The sequence below is a fragment of the Garra rufa genome, chromosome 2, assembly GCF_049309525.1.
Source record: "Garra rufa chromosome 2, GarRuf1.0, whole genome shotgun sequence".
Lineage (NCBI taxonomy): Eukaryota > Metazoa > Chordata > Actinopteri > Cypriniformes > Cyprinidae > Garra > Garra rufa.
In genome coordinates, this window is record NC_133362.1 from 1,618,935 (window position 1) to 1,640,556 (window position 21,622).

The 21,622-nt window shown below is 33.3% G+C and overlaps 1 protein-coding gene across 1 annotated transcript in view; it reads left to right on the forward strand.

Moving 5' to 3' along the window:
* LOC141325131 (gamma-aminobutyric acid receptor subunit pi-like) overlaps window positions 1–21,622 on the forward strand; it is a 65,253-nt gene that overhangs the window by 29,386 nt on the left and 14,245 nt on the right. The window contains exons 2-5 of the mRNA XM_073833621.1: window positions 6,882–6,994; window positions 10,764–10,831; window positions 14,177–14,394; window positions 19,865–19,947. Of these exons, the coding sequence (XP_073689722.1) occupies window positions 6,882–6,994; window positions 10,764–10,831; window positions 14,177–14,394; window positions 19,865–19,947 (482 nt within the window). The remainder of the gene's footprint in view (window positions 1–6,881; window positions 6,995–10,763; window positions 10,832–14,176; window positions 14,395–19,864; window positions 19,948–21,622) is intronic.

Here is a 21,622-nt window from a genome sequence, read left to right on the forward strand (position 1 = left end):
TTTTTTGCATGATATAAACTCATAATTGTGAGTTATAAAGTCAGAATTGCCAGAAATAAACTTGCAATTCGGACTTTTTTCTCAGAATTGCGTGATTTAAACTCGCAATTTAGTGTTTTAGAGTCAGAATTGTGAGAAATAAACTTGCAATTCTATCTTTTTTCTCAGAAATGGCTGATATGAACTTGTAATTGAGTTATAAAGTTAGAATTGCCAGAAATAAACTTGCAATTCTGTCTTTTTTCTTAGAATTGCGTGATATAAACTCTCAATTCAGGGTTTTAAAGTTAGTGCGTCTAAAAGTAGTCGCAAAAGGGATCTATTTTGTCCAATGCATCCCTGTTTTTTTTTTTTTTTTTTTAAGATTTATTTCTGTCGTTTTTTGCCTTTATTGAGATGGGACAGATCAGAAGTGACAGGAAACGAGGTGGGAGAAAGATGGGGGGCGGGATCGGGAAAGGTCCTTGAGTCGGGATTCGAACATGTGACGCCCGGAGCCCAGGCTATCGGCGCTGACTGCATCCCTGTTTTTGTCAGGTTTATTTCTATGCAAATACAAATGAATGCATCTGCTTACAGTAAAACCGTCTGCTGAATCATCCCAACAGGTTCTGGAGAAATGAATCCTATTTGCAGATGAATCCATAACCAATTACATGTGGAAGTCACCCTGTTTGACCTGAATTGTTCAGATGGTATTAACAGCAGAAGTGAAGGTATTGCATTGATCCGAGTGTCAGCGATTATACAGTCAAACTCTCAGATGAGCGGCTGTCAATCACAGGATCTCATCATCTTCACGGATATGAGCTGGATTTCAGTCCTGCATGACTTCGGTTCAATCTGAAATGTTTCTTTCATGTTTGAAGTTACTTCTGCTTCTCCTTTGCGTCCCCCTCTTTTCTAAATTTAATCATTAAGAAACAAAAAGAGCTGTCAGGTTGTCTATTAGAAGTGCTGCTGTTTTGGCTCGTGTGTTTATTTTAATGCGTGCATCTCAAAAAACCTGTCAAAATGTCTGCTCATATTTTAAAATTAAAAAAATGAAATCAAAGATGCTGACAAATAAGTTTTTATCTTGAGGAAAACAGACTATTTTTAGGACCATTAGGATTCTTCTGCATTGTGGTTTTCTTTTACTTAAAATTAAGCATTGTCCACCCCAATTATTGTAACACACACAAAAAACAAAGAAAGAAAAAGTATTTTTATGTCATGGTACAATCACAGCATATAAGAAAAGACATGTTTGAGAAACAAGAATATAACACATTTTTCTTTTCCTTAATTATGAAGAAATAACAATGCAAATATGTTAAAAATGTTTATGTTAAAATACACAAATTTTTATTCATATTTTTGTTACTTGAATTCGAGCATCTGTGTTTATTTTAATGTGTGCATATCAAAAAACCTGTCAAAGTCTGGCTCATATTTTAACCAAAAAATCTAATTATGTAGATGAAAATCACTATTTTAGGACTGTTAGTATTTTCTGCACGTCTTTCTTTTGCTGACAAGTATATTTTCTCTCAATTTTTGTCATTGCAAATCAATGCAAAAAAAAAAAGAAAGAGAAAAAAAAAGTGTTGTAGAATTTATTACAGAATTTATGCCTATTTAAATTTAAAAAAAAAACATTAAAGTAATACGATTCTAATGAGAATCATATTTATTCTGAAACTTGCATTTCTTTTTTTTCTCAGAATTGCATAATATAAAATCTAGGGCTGCAAGATAAATCGAAATGAAATTGCAATCGTGATTAATCGGAAGCTGCGATTGTCATGGGTGTCTTTTAGTGAAGCACAGTGACCTGTGATTTCCATTTCTATGTGATCTGTGATCAGCAGTAAATCTTCATCCAAAGGCCAGAGGGCGCTCTCTCTCGGAAACGCCAAAAACACCTGAAGGAGAAATCTAGAAAACACCTATCGCTGCAGCTGAATAAAGCTAAATAAAGATTTAACTGCTTTCATTGATTCAACATGACTAATAAACACACGAATACGAGAATATATTGTTTACTGAAGTTCGTATTATTATTATCGTTCATTATAATAAAGTGCTGCAATGCCTTCATCACTGCTTAGAATACTATGAACTATGTTCTGTGCCTTATTATGTGTAAGAAGCCACATCAATTCACAGAAGGATTCATTTCAAACACTCGACTGATGTTATGAGATAAGTTTGGAGTAAAAATATTATATAAGGTGGTATTTTCATGTGCTTTGAGATGTAGCACCATTTTTTACACAGCGCCGTAGTTCATTGAGAAGCTACACAAACAGCTCACATTATCGCAAACGATTTATTTTCGGTTGCATAATCCTGCGATTAAATCGCGATTAGGCGTATCTTCTAAGTGAAATACAGCTCTGTATACTACATGCTTCACCATCTCAAAACAGGTGCTTGAGATTTGCAGCTAATCACAGAACTGTCTTTATTGACAAAATGCACACCAGAATCGCCTTCGATTAATCGTGCAGCCCTAAAAATCGTAATTTAGAGTTATAAAGACAGAATAGCGAGAAATATTCTTTCTCAGAATTGCGTGATATATACTTGCAATTTAGAGTTATAAAGTCAGAATTGCACTCTTAAAAATAAAGGTGCTTTAAAAGGTTCTTCACAGCGATGCCATGGAAGAACCATTTTTGGTTCCACAAAGAACCGTTCAGTCAAAGATTCTTTAAAGAACCATCTCTTTCTTACCTTTTTATAATCTGAAGAACCTTCTTTTGCCACAAAGAACCTTTTGTGAAACAGAAAGGTTCTTCAGATGTTAAGGTTCTTTATGGAACCATTTAGACAAAAAAGGTTCTTCTATGGCATCGTGAAGCACCTTTATTTTTAAGAGTGTGCGAGAAATACACTTCCGGCCAGAAATATACTTTTATTATGGTAAAATAAATATTCAGCGATATCTTCATAGGCTTTTGAATTTTGGCACACTTTTTTCTCTGTATAGTGTTGCTATGTCAACCAGTGAATACCATACATGTGTAACCATATGTGACCCTGGACCACAAAACCAGTCATAAGGTTAATTTTGACAAAACTGAGATTTATACATCATATGAAAGCTCAATAAATACGCTTTCTATTGATGTATGGTTTGTTAGGATAGGACAATATTTGGCTGAGATACATCTATTTGAAATCAGAAATCTGAGGATGCAAAAAAATCAAAAAGACTGAGAAAATCACCTTTAAAGTTGTCCAAATTAGGTTCTTAACAATGCATATTACAAATCAAAAATTACATTTTGATATGTTTACAGTAGGAATTTTACAAAAAACCTTCATGGAACATGAACTTTACTTAATTTCTTAATGATTTTTGGCATAAAAGAAAAATCTAAAATTTTGACCCATGCAATGTATTTTTGGCTATTGCCACAAATATACCCCAGCGACTTAAGACTGGTTTTGTGGTCCAGGGTCACATATGTGTTACAACTAACCCCGCGTTAGTTTGTGCCTTGTGCTCCCCTACTTTGATTTTGGTATAAAATATGCCCTGGCCTGGATGTTGTGTGAAATTCACTCTGATATGAAGAAACTGAAGGTCATGTTGGGTTTTCTAGTCTCGACTGTGTGAAATAAAAGCGAATGGCTGTCAGAAACGGAGCTGGAGAGGTTCCTCTGATCCCACACACGACCTACAGGCCTGGCAGAGAAACACAGACACAAACACTCCTGCATGTGATAAAACACGCTACACACACACACACACAGACAGATCCATGGATGGATAGCATCAGCTCTGTTTGTTTGTCAGCTGTCACACCTGTTAAACACCTGAACAACGAGGCGGAGGAACATTCTAGAGCAAACCTGTGTTGGTTTGGTAATGAGAGCGGTTTGGATCGTGTCTCTTGGCTGTTTGTACGCTGTCCTACTTTATTTTCAGCCAATATTTATCTGCACAACGGGAAAATTCTCAGTTTCTCAGATGTTATTCTTTCATAGCTCGATGGAGTTGTCATTTATGTAACTTTCTCAGATGTTTGTCCTGAAATTTGTCTTTAGAAGAATTAAATATAGACACAAACGAGTACAGTACGCCGCTGTAGTGTGTTGATCTCAGAACAAATCTAAATGGTTGAGGTCAGCCAGTGGCCTGTTTTCTCCTCGTACGCTTTGAAACATTTACATCTTCTACTTTTTTTTTCTTTTATCCGTCAGGTCATCAGCACGATGCCTTTTGATTATTTTGATAAGAGCAACTTAAACGCATTAAGCCATGACTTTATCTGTGTGAGTGTTTTGATCAAATCACAGAGGCTGTGCTCATGAAATAAATAAATGCACTGCGTGTCTGACAGTGAAGTGCAGCACTGTGTTTATTTACACGTGAGCACCAACTATCTTCCCAAACTTGATGAGAAGTGCGTAACTACAAAACGGAAGCATTAAGGTCTAATTTTGATGGTTTAACATTTAAACCAGCTCTATAAATATTTTTTTAAAAAGCTGCATGTAAAATAAAATGATGAAGATGGTCATATTTGTTTTACAGTAAAATATTTAAATTGTAATAATATTTCTTATTTTGTTTTATTATTATTATGATTTTTATTATTATTTATAGCCATATTAATATCTTTAATAATATATATAACTATTAGCATAATTATTATTTATACTATTATTATTTTAAAGCCATATTAATATGTGATCACACTAAATTTTGGTCGAACCATGTTTTATTTAACAGTAAAATATTAAAATTGTAATAATATTTGGTATTTTGTTTTTAATAATAATAATAATAATAATAATAATAATAATAATAGCTATTTTAATATAAATCATACATTTCAACCAAATTGTGTAGATAGTCTTTTTTTATGTCACAAGGAAATAGCAGTAATATTTCTTATTTGGATTATTATTATTATTATTATTATTATTATTATTATTATTATTATTATTATTATTACTAAATAGCCATATATGTATTTGCAAAATTCTGGGCAAACTGTTGTATTTCTTTATTTTAACAGTGAAATATTAACAGTAATAATTTTTTTTTATATATAATAATAATAATAATAATTATTATTATTATTATTATTATATTATTATAGGCATATTAATATGTAATCACAGAATGTTTTATTTATTTAACAGTAAAATATAAACATATTTATTTAACAGTGAAATAATAAAATACTAATACTATTTGGTAATTCGTTTTAAATAACAACAACAACAACAACAACAATAATAATAATAATAATAATAATAATAATAATATATATCCATATTAATATTAATATAAATCATAAATGTCAGCCAAATTGTGTAAACAGTTTTTCATTTCACAAGGAAATATTTAAATAGCAGTAATATTTCTCATTTGGTTTATTATTATTATTATTATTATTATTATTATTATTATTATTATTATTATTATTATATAGCCATATTAATATTAAATCACACTTAATTTTGGTCAAACCATGTTTTATTTAGCAGTGAAACAATTAAATACTAATAGTATTTGTTATTTTGTTTTTAAATAATTACAATAAACAAAATAAGAAATATTAATAAAATTATATATTATAATATTATTATTATTATTATTATTATTATTATTATTATTTATTGTTATATTAATATGGCATAATAATAATAATAATAATAATAATAATAATAATAATAATAATAATAATAATAATAATAATAATATAGCCATTTTAATATAAATCATAAATTTCAGCCAAATTGTGTAAATGGTCTTTTTTATTTTACAGGGAAATATTTAAATAGCAATATTTAAATCTTCTTCTTCTTCTTCTTCTTCTTCTTCTTCTTCTTCTTCTTCTTCTTCTTCTTCTTCTTCTTCTTCTTCTTCTTCTTCTTCTTCTTCTTCTTATTATTATTATTATTATTATTATTATTATTATTATTATTATTATTATTATTGTTAATACATATTAATATAAATCATACACTTTAGCCAAATTGTGTAAATAGTCTTTATTTTACAAGGAAATATTTAAATAGTAGTAATATATCTTATTTTGCTTTTTTATAGCCATATTATTATATCATCACACAATTTTGTCCAAACCATGTTTTATTTCTTTTACTGTGAAATATTAAAATAATAATAATATTTGGTATTTTGTTTTTAAATAATTATAATAAACAAAATAAGAAATATTAATAAAATATATTGTAATCTATTATTATTATTATTATTATTATTATTATTAACATGGCATAATAATAATAATAATAATAATAATAATAATCTCAAAATGTTGGCAAACTTAAGATTTTTAATAAAAAAATACACCACAATTAGATTTTTTCCTAAAATAGTGCAGCCCTGGTCTTAAAAAGGTTTACATTTTGATTATGAAACTAATGACAAGTACAGTTTTTCTGTCCATAATTTGTACTTTTTACTGTCAGTTTCTCAGTAGTCAGTTTTTAGCATGTCTCAGTGCTTCGCTGTATTTACAGTACATGTCTCAGACGTGCACAAGTCTTTGACAACATCATAAATGAGCTTTATAGTTTCTGCTGAAGATGCAGGTGTATTTTTGCTGTGGTGTGTAAAAGCGAAGCGTGATGAAATGCGAGTACTGATGGTACGTTCTGGAGTCCTCCACACTGACGGATCAAACTAATCCAATTATGAAAATGAGCTTATTTTTGCCCTGTCTCTCTCTGTTTGTCTCTCTATCTTAATGTAAAGTTGTTCTGGGATCCGAACGCTCTTATCAGTGTGGGCCGCTGATTTTACAGCCAAACCAAGCGGTTGATCAGTGATCTGCCCTGAAATAATGAGAGTGCAGAGGAAGCGAAACCTTCTTTCTCTTCATTCGTATTCCCCCGTTTTTCTCCCACAGGTTTCTGGAGAACTCTCTGCTCAGCGCCGAGGTGAAAGATGGAGAGATTCTTCCTCCGACCATCCACAAGCTGATGAAAGGATACAACAAATACCTCCGGCCTTTCTTTGACAGTAAGGACGTAATGGATGTTTAATGCACACGTGTGTTTATGTGGGCTGAACGGTGCTTTACTCCCTCACATGTTCATTTAAAACAGATTTATTGATGCTCTATTATGCTACACATTCAAATGAGAATCTAAATGTGATTAAACCACAGTATCATCAATCAAAAAGTGAGAGAATGACACTTAGAAATCACTAATTGAGAGATATACTGCTGCTCCAAAGTTTGGGATCAGTAAGACTTGTAATGTTTTTAAAGAAGTTTCTTATGTTCATCAAAGCTGCATTCATTTGATCAGAAATAGAGAAAAAATCTGTAATATTGCAAAATGTTATTACAATATAAAATCATGGTTTTTATATTAATATACTGTAAAATATAATTTATTCCTGCGATGCAAAGCTGAATTGTCATCAGCTGTTACTCCAGTCTTAAGTGTCACATTTTGTGCAGCCAAATATTTTTTGGGGGCATGTGATTAATTTCTCCAGGATTATTTGATGAATAACAAGTTAAAAAAACAGCGTTTATTTAAAATATAAATCATTTCTAACAATGTAAATCTATGCTATCGTTTTATTAATTTAACACATCCTTGCTGAATAAAAGAAAGAATAAAAATGTACTGAGCCCAGACTTTTGAATAGTGGTGTATATTGTTAGAAAACCTTTGTGTTTTAAATAAACACTGTTGCTTTTAACCTTTTATTGATCAAAGAATCCTGAAAAGAAGTATCACAGATTCCCCAAAAAAATATTGATCAACACTGATAATAAATCAGTATATTAGAATGATTTCTAAAGGATCATGTGACACTGAAGACTGCGGTAATGATGCTGAAAATGTAGCTTTGTATCACAGGAATAAATTACATTTTAAAATATATTCACATAGAAAACAGTTATTTCAAATTAAAATAATATTTAACAATTTTTATTGTACTTTTGAATAAAAAATTCAGACTTTGGTGAGCATAAAAGATGACTTTCAAAAAATATTTCTGAAAGATCATGTGACTGAAGCTTGGAGTAATGATGCTGAAAATGCAGCTTTGATCACAGGAATAAATTATATTTTAACAGATATTCACATAGAAAACAGATATTTTAAATCTTAATATATTTTACTGTTTTTACTACATTTTACATTAACTAAATGCAGCCTTTGTTGAGCATAAAATACTGCTTTCAAAAATGAAAACACATAGAAAACAATTATTTTAAATTGAAATAATATTTGTGACCCTGGACCACAAAAGCAGTCTTAAGTCGCTGGGGTTTATTTGTAGCAATAGCCAAAAATACATTGTATGGGTCAAAATTATTGATTTTTCTTTTATGCCAAAAATCATTAGGAAATTAAGTAAAGATCATGTTCCATGAAGATTTTTTGTAAAATTCCTACTATAAATATATAAAAATGTAATTTTTGATTAGTAATATGCATTGCTAAGAACTTAATTTGAACAACTTTAAAGGTGATTTTCTCAGCATTTTGATTTTTTTTTTGCACCCTCAGATTCCAGATTTTCAAATAGATGTATCTCAGCCAAATATTGTCCTATCCTAACAAACCATACATCAATAGAAAGCTTATTTGTTGAGCTTTCATATGATGTATACATCTCAGTTTTGTATAATTACGTTTAATTTACGTATAATTTACACAATATTTACGTTTTTATTTTTTTATTTTTTTTTTATCAAATAAATGCAGCCTTGATGAGCAGAAGAAACGTCTTTAAAAAACATTAAAAGTCTTACTAATCCCAAAGTTCATCCACATAGCTAGAAATAAAATAATTCTGAAATGAGTCGTTTTCCGATCTTGGTTTCAACAAAAGCTGTTTTTGGGCTAATGAGGTAGTTTTGAGTTCTCCCAGGATGACTTCTTACATGTCAAAAAAGCAAAATTAGATTTCTCAGTTCGTGACAGCTTTAAGAAATCAAGCAGCAGCACACGCAGGTCAGAGAAACACTGTGAACCTGTCCTGTTGCTCCTGCTGTAAATTATTGATGAGTTGAAGACTGTTTTTCTGTAGCTTCTCCAGTATTTAAGACTTTACTTCACTCTCTACTCCACTGTTTCCACATGTGTTTCCACAAACTTTCTATGAAGGAGCATAACATACAAAATATAACTTGTCCTAGTAGTGACACAGAATTTATTTTTGCATTAATAAACACGAGACGCAGCAGTGGAATGGGAAAAATGCATGTTTGTATGCTGATTAGTTTACTGTTAATAATCATTGCTACTGCTGACATACTGTCAGTCATTTGGAGATTGAACTGCCTTGACTTTGAGTCAACCTCAAAAACTGAATGCCTGCATTTTGGCTAGCATTTTTCTTTTGTTATATGGTTTCTGAACATTTAGGATACGTTTAAGACATCATTTTCTTTCATATTCTGCATGTCTTTTCTGCAAAGATATTTAATAAGTGAATTGTTTTATGTTTGCACTGCGTTGACCACTTCATGTGTGCTTTGAAACAGAATATTCTTTAGCAGGATGGTTTTGCAAGTGCTCAATAAAAATAATGTTACTTTCATCATAAATTTTTATTATCTTGAATCTGTCAACATTCCAAAAAAATCATTTTTCTTTTAAAGTTTGATTTCTAAAGAATGCATGAACTAATCAATTGTAAACCTTGAATGCAATTCAGTTCACTTCAGATAAAAAGCATCTGCCAAATGCATTCATGTTAAAGTACACTGCAAAAAATGCTTTTCTTGCTTAGATTTTTTTGACTTGTTTCCAGCCAAAATATCTAAAAATTCTTAAATCAAAAAGGATTTTCTTGTTTTCAGCAAAAACAAGTTAAAATTAAGTGAGTTTTTGCTTAGAACAAGTAAAATAATCTGCCAATGGGGTAAGAAAAATAATCTTGTTTTTTTGCTTACCCCGTTATTCCTTGTTCTAAGCAAAAACTCACTTAATTTTGACAAAGGGGTAAGCAAAAATATCTTATTTCAATTTTTTTTAATTGTTTTTTCTGAAAGCAAAACAATATTTTTTTCTTGTCTGGAAAGTCCTAGATTTAAGACTTTTTAGATATTTTGGTTGGAAACAAGACAACAAATCTAAGAAAAGAAAACCATTTTTCAGTGTAAATGCTGTATAATGAGACAAAACTGCAGTTAACTCTTAATAGTTGGTATGAAATCAATCAGCTGTTGACGTCGAATCGTTTGCATGTTTGCATGCTCATAATGCATTTCTCACAGCTGCTCGTCTCAGAGTAAATTGCCTTTCCGCTCACATCTCTCACAGACAAACATGAGCGTGTGAAGTTTTGCTGGCGAATCCAAAGGGACAAATTCTTCAATAACAATGAATCTGGCATCTCCTCCTGAGTCATATATTCAGTGGTAAACAGCTGCTGCTTGTGTTTGTGGCGAGAGGCATGTTGACACAATAATGTGAAGAGAGACGCGTGTGGACAGCAGCTCAATCCGTCAATGCAAGTGTAAAAATAGCCGTATAAAGAGCCGTATGTGTCAGAAAAACTATGATGAGAATCTGCTGTTCTACTGAAGTTGTTGCTATTTTTCGGTAATTTGTCTCTGTTCACCGCATGTTCACCCCAATCATCTCATTCTGACTCACTGTTGTACACATTCTTGAAGAAATAAAACACATGCTTCCCACAATGTCAGCTTTAATGAGCAGAGTTTTGCTCACAGGGTTTCTCTGAATTCTAATGTTTTGCAGAGCTGTGGATGTACATGACATCTACTCACCTTCTCTCCATTTCTGTTCTTCAGATGGTCCTGTAACGGTGGGCATGAGTTTAGACATCGCCAGCATTGATACCATTTCAGAGATCAACATGGTGAGAAAAACTCTGCACACCTGGAAGAAAATAATTTATAGTTATCATAAATGATAATTTGAGAATTCACATGTGTTTGTTAGTGAGTATTATTTACTTATTTATTGATTATACTTGAGGTTAAGGCTTTGTTCAAATTCTTTAAGTCAAGTATCTCAAGTAAGCCTAATACTAATACTAATACTACTACTACTACTACTACTACTAATAATAATAATAATAATAATAATAATAATAATAATGATAATAATAAACATTGTCATCATCATTATTGTTAATAATTATATAAAGATAATTTTAAAAAGATCATAAATATAAAAAATATAAAAATATACTAGTAGTAGTAGTATTTTTTTAAATGAATAATTAAAAATAATGTTTAAAAAGCATTATTATTATTATTATTATTATTAGTAGCTGTAGTGTTTTTTAAATAAACAACTAAAATTATTTCAAAGTTTTTTTACATTATTAATAATGATAATAATTTAAAACAACAACAACAATAATAATAAATTAAATTAAAAACATAATATTTAAAAATTAATGATAAATAATAATCCAACATATATAATATTAAAATATGTATTACTATTATTAGTAGTAATGTTTTTGTCAATAACATAATTTAAAATAAATATTTTAAAAGTAAACATATTTTTATATTTTGATAATAACAATATTTTTTAAATATTTTATACATGATTAATAATTATAATTTCAACAGCAGCAATAATAATAATACATTTAAAATATATTATTAAATATAATATATAATTAATAATAATAATAAATTAAAATATATATAATATTAAAACATGTATTATTAGTAGTATTGGTGTTTAAAAATAATAATAAATAATTATAAATAAATATTTATAACTATTTTAAATAATTTATTATTGTACTTTTTTGTTTTTAAAATAATTATAAAAAGTGTTTACATGATTAATAATAATAATAATAATGTAAAACAAAAAAATAATAATAATGATTATTATTCAAAATAATAGCATTATTTTGAACATCGGTTATCCGATGTTCTTCGTGAGCATCGGTGCAAACTTAGGGCAGCCGAGAGAAAATGGCACAAATCTAAGGATCCATCTGACCTCAGTATGTATCAGTCTATGCTCTCATCTTTCTCTACCCAAGTACATACTGCCAAATCTTCATACTTCCACAACAAGATCAACAATGCTCCGGATGCACGCAACCTTTTCAAAACATTTAATACACTGCTCTGTCCCCCTCCACCACCTCCCACAACTTCTATAACAGCTGATGACTTCGCCACATTTTTTACAGACAAAACTACATCTATCAGTAATAACTTCTCAGCTCCACACATACAGGAACTAAAATTGACCACACCCACGGCTGGAACTCCCCTCTTCACCTTCTGTCCTTACTCGGAGACAGAAGTAAACAAACTTTTCCACTCCAGCCATCCGACGACTTGTCCTTTAGATCCTATCCCCTCACACCTTCTCCAAGAAATCTCCCCTACAATCCTACCAGCGCTCACACACATCATCAACACATCTCTTCTCACAGGCACTTTTCCTACTTCATTTAAGCAGGCCCGGGTAACCCCACTGCTCAAAAAACCTACACTTAACTCTTCACTCATTGACAACTACAGACCTGTCTCTCTCCTTCCGTTCATAGCAAAAACACTAGAACAAGCTGTTTTCAACCAGCTATCTTTATTTCTCTCACAGAACAACCTATTGGATGCTAACCAATCAGGGTTCAGAAGTGGCCATTCAACTGAGACTGCTCTACTGTCTGTCACTGAAGCCTTGTCCAAATCATCAGTACTCATCTTGCTGGACCTATCTGCAGCTTTTGACACGGTAGATCACCAGATCCTCCTGTCCACCCTCTCATCGCTGGGCATCACAGGGACTTCACTTCGCTGGTTCAAATCCTACCTCTCTAGTAGGTCTTTCAGAGTGGCCTGGGGAGGGGAGGTATCCAAAACTCATCAACTGGTCACTGGGGTTCCTCAGGGATCAGTTCTTGGACCTCTCCTCTTCTCCATATACACTACATCTCTGGGCCCCATCATACAGGCACATGGCTTCTCCTACCATTGCTATGCTGATGACACACAACTCTATCTTTCATTCGAACCAGACGATCCATCAGTAGCTGGAAGGATCTCTGGCTGCCTGGCGGATATCTCTGCTTGGATGAAGGAACACCATCTACAGCTCAATCTAGCAAAGACGAACTCCTTATCTTTCCTGCAGCAGCATCTTTACAACATGACTTCTCCATCCAGTTCGGTTCATCAACAATTACCCCATCGACTTCAGCCAGAAATCTGGGTGTAATCTTTGACGACCAATTGACTTTTAAAGACCACATAGCTAAGACTGCTTGATCTTGCAGGTTTGCATTGCACAACATCAGAAAGATCAGGCCCTTCCTAACAGAGCATGCTGCACAACTCCTCATTCAGGCCCTGGTCATTTCCAGGCTGGACTACTGCAATGCTCTTTTAGCTGGTCTTCCAGCATGCACAATCAGACCTCTACAAATGATTCAGAATGCAGCAGCACGACTGGTCTTCAATGAGCCCAAGAAGGCCCATGTCACACCTCTCTTCATATCCCTGCACTGGCTACCGGTTACAGCACGCATCAAATTCAAGACACTGATGCTGGCCTATAGGACAGCCACCGGATCATCACCTGCTTACCTCCATTCACTACTACACATCTACACTCCCTCCAGAAGACTGAGATCCTCTAGTGAAAGACGCCTTATTGTACCACCACAGAGAGGTACTAAATCACTTTCCAGAACATTCTCGTTCAATGTTCCTGCCTGGTGGAATGATCTTCCCACCGCTTTCCGAAATGCAGACTCCTTAACAGCTTTCAAGCGACTGCTGAAAACCCATCTTTTTCAACACTATGTGACTCTATAAAAAAAAAAAAAAAAAAATTGTTCTCCTCTCTTTCTTGATCTTCCCCTTCTAGCCTGCACTCTTCTAACAACGCCTGATATATTGTATTTTTGAGCACTTCCTTTGTTGATCTGCCTACTTAGGATGAATCACTTGTTGTATTCCCAATTGTAAGTCGCTTTGGATAAAAGCGTCTGCTAAATGAATAAATGTAAATGTAAATTGTGATTATTTGCATTATTGCTTGCACTTAAAGTTGAGTGCTTGTTTATATTCTTAACCTCAAGTATTAAACTTTTTTTTTTTTATAAACTATGTTCTATTCATAAAATGTAAATTGTATTTTTGTATTGTTTGCTAAATCATTAGAGGTGCTCTTAAGTGCCTCATTGCTGTCTGATCAAGTTGTGTTGTTGAATCTGCAGGACTACACAGCCACTATCTTCCTCCGGCAGCGCTGGACAGACGAGCGGCTGGTGTTTGAAGGCAATAAGAGCTTGAGTCTGGACGGGCGACTGGTGGAGCTGCTGTGGGTCCCAGACACCTTCATAGTGGACTCCAAGAAGTCCTTCCTCCACGACATCACAGTGGAGAACCGACTCATCCGGATCTTCCCCAACGGGACGGTCCTCTACGCGCTCCGGTGAGGCTCTGTCTGCTCTCTAGCACAGATACATACAGCTGGGAATCTGCTTGAGCTCTACTTTTATTTGAACAGTCTGATTTGGCTGCTGCTACTACTACTAATACAATTATTGTTGTTGTGATTAATATGTTTTATTTTTTTATAATAGTAATAGCTAAAAATAAATTGTTTAATTGCAAATTAATTAATTGCATTATTAATTAATAATAAAAGTAAAAATAAACAAATAAAGCACTAAATAATTGAAAGTATTTCATATGCATAACTAGTTTATTTGGCTTGAGAAAGCACTTACTGAAATGCTATTTAAACACTCTAATCATCTTCAATCAACGTGCTAATCATGCTAGAAACATGCTAGTAACATGCTAATCATGCTAACAACATCCTAGCAACATGTTACTCATGCTAGAAACACGTTAATCATGCTAGAATCATACTAGCAATCATACTAGCAATGCTAACAACATGCTAGTAACATGTTAATCATGCTAGAATCATGTTAGCAGCATGCTAGCAATAGGCAAATCATGCTAGAAACATGCTAATCATGCTCAAATCATGTTAACATGTTAGTAACATGCCAGAATCATATTAACAACATGCTGTTAACTTGCTAATAATGCCAACATGCTAGTAACACGTTAATCATGCTAGAAACATGCTAACAACATGCTAGTAACAAAATCATGTTAACATGCTAATCATGCTCAAATCATGTTAACAACATGTTAGTAACATGCCAGAATCATATTAACAACATGCTGGTAACTTGCTAATCATGCCAACATGCTAGTAACACGTTAATCATGCTAGAAACATGCTAACAACATGCTAGTAACAAAATCATGTTAACATGCTAATCATGCTCAAATCATGCTAACAACTTCCAAATCATGCCAACAACATGCTAGTAACATACTCATGTTAGAGTCATGTTAGCAGCATGCTAGTAACATGCTAATCATGCCAAAAACTTGCTAACAACATGTTAATCATGCTCAAACCATGCTAAAACATAATAGTAACATAAAATAATGCTAACAACATGCTAGTAACATGTTAATCATGCTAGAATCATGTTAGCAACAAAATCATGTTAACATGCTAATAATGCTAAAATCATGCTAACAACTTCCAGATCATCCCAACAAAATGCTAGTAACATACTCATGTTAGAATCATGTTAGCAGCATGCTAGTAACATGTTAATCAAGCTAAAAACTTGCTAATAACATGCTAATCATGCTCAAACCATGTTAAAACATGATAGTAACATAAAATCATGCTAACAACATGCTAGTAACATGCTAATCATGCTAACAACATCCTAGCAACATGTTACTCATGCTAGAAACACGTTAATCATGCTAGAATCATACTAGCAATCATACTAGCAATGCTAACAACATGCTAGTAACATGTTAATCATGCTAGAATCATGTTAGCAGCATGCTAGCAATAGGCAAATCATGCTAGAAACATGCTAATCATGCTCAAATCATGTTAACAACATGTTAGTAACATGCCAGAATCATATTAACAACATGCTGGTAACTTGCTAATCATGCCAACATGCTAGTAACACGTTAATCATGCTAGAAACATGCTAACAACATGCTAGTAACAAAATCATGTTAACATGCTAATCATGCTAACAACATGCTAGTAACATGTTAATCATGCTAGAATCATGTTAGCAACAAAATCATGTTAACATGCTAATCATGCTAAAATAATGCTAACAACTTCCAAATCATCCCAACAAAATGCTAGTAACATACTCGTGTTAGAATCATGTTAGCAGCATGCTAGTAACATGCTAATCAAGCTAAAAACTTGCTAATAACATGCTAATCATGCTCAAACCATGTTAAAACATGATAGTAACATAAAATCATGCTAACAACATGCTAGTAACATGTTAATCATGCTAGAATCATGTAGCAATAGGCAAATCATGCTAGAAACATGTTAATCATGTCCAAATCATGTTAACAACATGTTAGTAACATGCCAGAATCATATTAACAACATGCTGTTAACTTGCTAATCATGCCAACATGCTAGTAACACGTTAATCATACTAGAAACATGCTAACAACATGCTAGTAACACATTAATCATGTTAGAAACATGCTAACAACATGATAGTAACATGCTAATCATGTTAAAAACTTGTTAACAACATGCTAATCATGCTAAAACATGATAGTAACATAAAATAATGCGAACAACATGCTAGTAACATACTCATCATGTTAGCAGCATGCTAGTAACATGTTAATCATGCAAAAAACTTGCTAACAACATGTTAATCATGCTCAAACCATGCTAAAACATGATAGTAACATAAAATCATGCTAACAACATGCTAGCAACATGTTAAGCATGTTAGAATCATGTTAGCAGCATGCTAGCAATAGGCTAATCAAGCTAGAAACATGCTAATCATGCTCAAATCATGTTCATGTAACAACTTCCAAATCATGCTAACAACATGCTAGTAACATACTCATCATGTTAACAGCATGCTAATCATGCTCAAATCATGTTCATGTAACAACTTCCAAATCATGCTAACAACATGCTAGTAACATACTCATCATGTTAGCAGCATGCTAACAACATGCTAATCATGCTCAAACCATGCTAACAACATGCTAGTAACATGTTAGTAACATGTTAATCATGTTAGAATCATGTTAGCATCATGCTAGCAATAGGCTAATCATGCTAGAAACATGCTAATCATGCTCAAATCATGTTAACAACATGTTAGTAACATGCCAGAATCATATTAACAACATGCTGGTAACTTGCTAATCATGCCAACATGCTAGTAACACGTTAATCATGCTAGAAACATGCTAACAACATGCTAGTAACACATTAATCATGTTAGAAACATGCTAACAACATGATAGTAACATGCTAATCATGCTAAAAACTTGTTAACAACATGCTAATCATGCTAAAACATGATAGTAACATAAAATAATGCGAACAACATGCTAGTAACATACTCATCATGTTAGCAGCATGCTAGTAACATGCTAATCATGCAAAAAACTTGCTAACAACATGTTAATCATGTTCAAACCATGTTAAAACATGATAGTAACATAAAATCATGCTAACAACATGTTCGCAACATGTTAAGCATGTTAGAATCATGTTAGCAGCATGCTAGCAATAGGCTAATCAAGCTAGAAACATGCTAATCATGCTCAAATCATGTTCATGTAACAACTTCCAAATCATGCTAACAACATGCTAGTAACATAATCATCACGTTAGCAGCATGCTAATCATGCTCAAATCATGTTCATGTAACAACTTCCAAATCATGCTAACAACATGCTAGTAACATACTCATCATGTTAGCAGCATGCTAACAACATGCTAATCATGCTAACAACATGCTAACAACATGCTAGTAACATGTTAGTAACATGTTAATCATGCTAGAATCATGTTAGCAGCATGCTAGCAATAGGCTAATCATGCTAGAAACATGCTAATCATGCTCAAATCATGTTAACAACATGTTAGTAACATGCCAGAATCATATTAACAACATGCTGGTAACTTGCTAATCATGCCAACATGCTAGTAACACATTAATCATGTTAGAAACATGCTAACAACATGCTAGTAACACATTAATCATGTTAGAAACATGCTAACAACATGGTAGTAACAAAATCATGTTAACATGCTAATCATGTTAAAATCATGCTAACAACTTCCAAATCATGCTAACAACATGCTAGTAACATACTCATCATGTTAGCAGCATGCTATTAACATGCTAATCATGCTAAAAACTTGCTAACAACATGCTAATCATGCTCAAACCATGCTAAAACATGATAGTAACATAAAATAATGCTAACAACATGCTAGTAACATGTGAGTCATGCTAGAATCATGTTAGCAGCATGCCAGCAATAGGCTAATCATGCTAGAAACATGCTAATCATGCTCAAATCATGTTAACAACATGCTGGTAACTTGCTAATCATGCCAACATGCTAGTAACACGTTAATCATGCTAGAAACATGCTAGCAACTTCCAAATCATGCTAGCAACATGCTAGTAACATGTTAATCCTGCTAGAATCATATTAACGACATGTTAGTAACATGCTAATTATGCTAACAACCAGGGTTCGAAATTAACACCACGCCAAATGCGGGTTAAAAATCATTTCGGCAGGTATTGATAAAAACCTACCAGCCAGTTTGGCCGGTGATGCATGAGCCAATCATGCAAATCATGTCAGAGACGCTCTGGGTCGTTTGTCCCCTCCGTCCTACATTTCACATGAACACTACACTATGGGTGATGTTTTAGATACCTATTGGCAGCAGCGCGCAGATACTGTACGCTTCGGTTTGCGGGTCCAATCAACGACGAGAGCGCGGAAATACAAACAGGAAATGGGAAATATCGGATGAGCAAAGAGGACTGAGCTGGACGGCGAAATAAGCTAAAATCAAAATGCTGCGGTGGTTAGGACAGACGTCAGGATCAGGAAGAGGTGAGAAGAGGAAGGAGGCAGAAGATGAAAATGTTGACAGAGCGTGCAAAATAAAGAGAAGGAAGTTTAACTGTAAATGGCAGACAGGTCGTCACTGGCTAGTGTTTGATAGTAAAAATGCGGTCATGTTTTGTCAGATTTGCCGTGAGTACACGAAAGAAAAAATAAAACTAACAGTTTCGTGGTGGGGACCAGTAATTTTTAAATCGAGGCAGTAAAGGACCACGAGAAAGCTTGAAGTCACCAGGAGAGCCTTCAAATAAAAACCGCTAAGACGGTTCCTGTTGAAGACAGTGTTGCGGAGAGAAGCCTCACTTCACTGAAGACTTTGGAGTTGGAGAAGATGCAGCTTCTTTTTAGCTCTTTAGCTCTTCTGCTAACAACATGCTAATAAAATGCTAGTAACTTGTTAATTATGCTAAAAGCATGCTAGTAAGTTGCTAATCATTATAACAACATGCTAGGTACACGCTAACAGCATGCAATCTATATCTTTAAAAACGACTTCAAACTGAAAACCTTCAAACTTCTAACTTCCTGTTTTAGCTTTTTCAAGCCAGCTTCAAGGTTTGTCTTGACAAACTTTTTTTTATCTAGTTTTAATTTTGTTATTATTATTGCTATTAATATATAATATATTTATTAATTTAAACATTTTTATTATTAATAGACATTCCCAGACAGAACTGTATCATCACACTCTTAACTGAAGCAAACTGCGAAAGACAAGAAACTACAAGATATTAACTTAAGAAAACCGCACTGCAAAACACATTAATTCTTATATATGTCTACTGGAAAAGAAGACTAAAATACTTTGATTAAATGTCAGAAATGACGGGAACATGTCAGTGTTTTTGAGACATTATCTAAACTGTTTTTTTTTTGTTGTTTTTTTTTTTTTTTGTTTTTCTCTGTAGGATCACCACGACTGTGGCCTGTAACATGGATCTGACCAAATATCCGATGGACAAACAGACGTGCACCTTACAACTGGAGAGCTGTAAGAAAACTCACGCATTTCCATCTTTTGCTTCCTCAAAGTGTTGCTCTGGCAACAAGCTGACATTTGGGGCTCTTGTTAGTGGCATCTGTACTCATACAACTGCACAGTCTTTCATATTCACACTGTTTCATATTGCGTTTGCATCCAAACACGCCACATTACTCTTTACTAGTGTTGTTTTTGGCGGCCGATTTTAGTTTTAGTCTAGTCTTTGTGTGAAGCTGTCATTTTAGTTTTTATTAGTTTTAGTCACGTTCATACTCTTTTTAGTCCAGTCAAGTTTTAGTCGACTAAAGGTCTGAGCATTTTAGTCTCATTTCAGTCAGAATTATCCATGACTATTTTCGTCTAGTTTTAGTCAATGAAAACTGTATTTTAGTCTCTTTTTTCTTTTTTCTAAGTTTATTTACAGATTAATTCATTTATACCTTGTGTAAGTAATTTTTATTTATTTTTTTTCTTATGGCTTTCGTAGCACAAGTTGATTTATTTTATCAAACTGTCCAAAAATCGCTTGGACATCTGAGATGCAAAAGCAACTTTTTCATCAGTGTGCAACGTGTTGAAAAGCTTCGAGTAATGTACGTTTTTATGATACAGTTGAGGGGAAAGCCTTGGTGCTTCGAAAAGCTTCATTTTCCCATCTCTACTAAAAAGTGCAAATAAAATGTGTGTCGTTTCTTCTTTTTCTCCAAAAGATGAACCCCGGCTGGCTGGCCATCGGTCCCTTCATCTGAGTCAGACTTAACTTTGTTTGTAGTCGTCTTCTAGGTTTCGTCTAGAAGGGATACAGCTCTGGCTACTGGGCATGCGCACATTAATCTAACGTTAGAACATTTCGTCTCGTCTCGTTTTCGTCAACGAAAATAAAGAGACATTTTAACATAGATTTTATTTTGCTAGGCACATTTAGTCTTGTTTTTATTCATCAACGATATTGCATTATACATTTAATTATAGTCATCCTCACATGACCAACATTTATGTCTCGTCTCGTGATAAAGGTTCATTGATGGCGATATTTAGTCATAATTTTCGTTGACGAAAGCAACACTACTCTTTACTTGACTTTCCACGCTTGCATGCAATGCAGATCTCTTTTGTGTGGTTGCATAAGATCATTGATATAAATAAATATTACAGACAGATAGAAGTGTTTGATGTGTGACTGCCACTAGATTTGGGTCAATTTAGTTTCCCATGGAACCTGATTTGCAGCCCCTGAAGCTGCTCTCTCTTCTTGCTGACTTTATCTTCCTCTTTCTCTTTATCTCTCTGCCCGTCTGCCGTTCTCTGATCTTCCTGTTCTTCTGGATGTGGATCTCATCCACATCTTCTGCTCGTGCTTATATAAGAGCAGTGGCATAAAGAGTAGGAGGGTTACAGGAGCTTCTGAAGTCTCTGAATGTCTCTCTCCCACAAACCACAGTCGTTCTCTAATGAAACGACACGGAGCTGCTAGCAGCCACTCATGGGTGAATTTTAATGTCTGGGTCGCTTTGCATTTCAAAAAACAGAAGGGAAAATAAGATTTATTAATGCATTTACATGCACAAAAGGCAACCTGTTTCCAGGGCTATTGAGATGGTTTTGTATTTATTTATTTGCATTGTGACATTATTTTCATGACAATTTTGTCTCAAATTTTTGTGCAGGTTTTCCAAAGAAATTT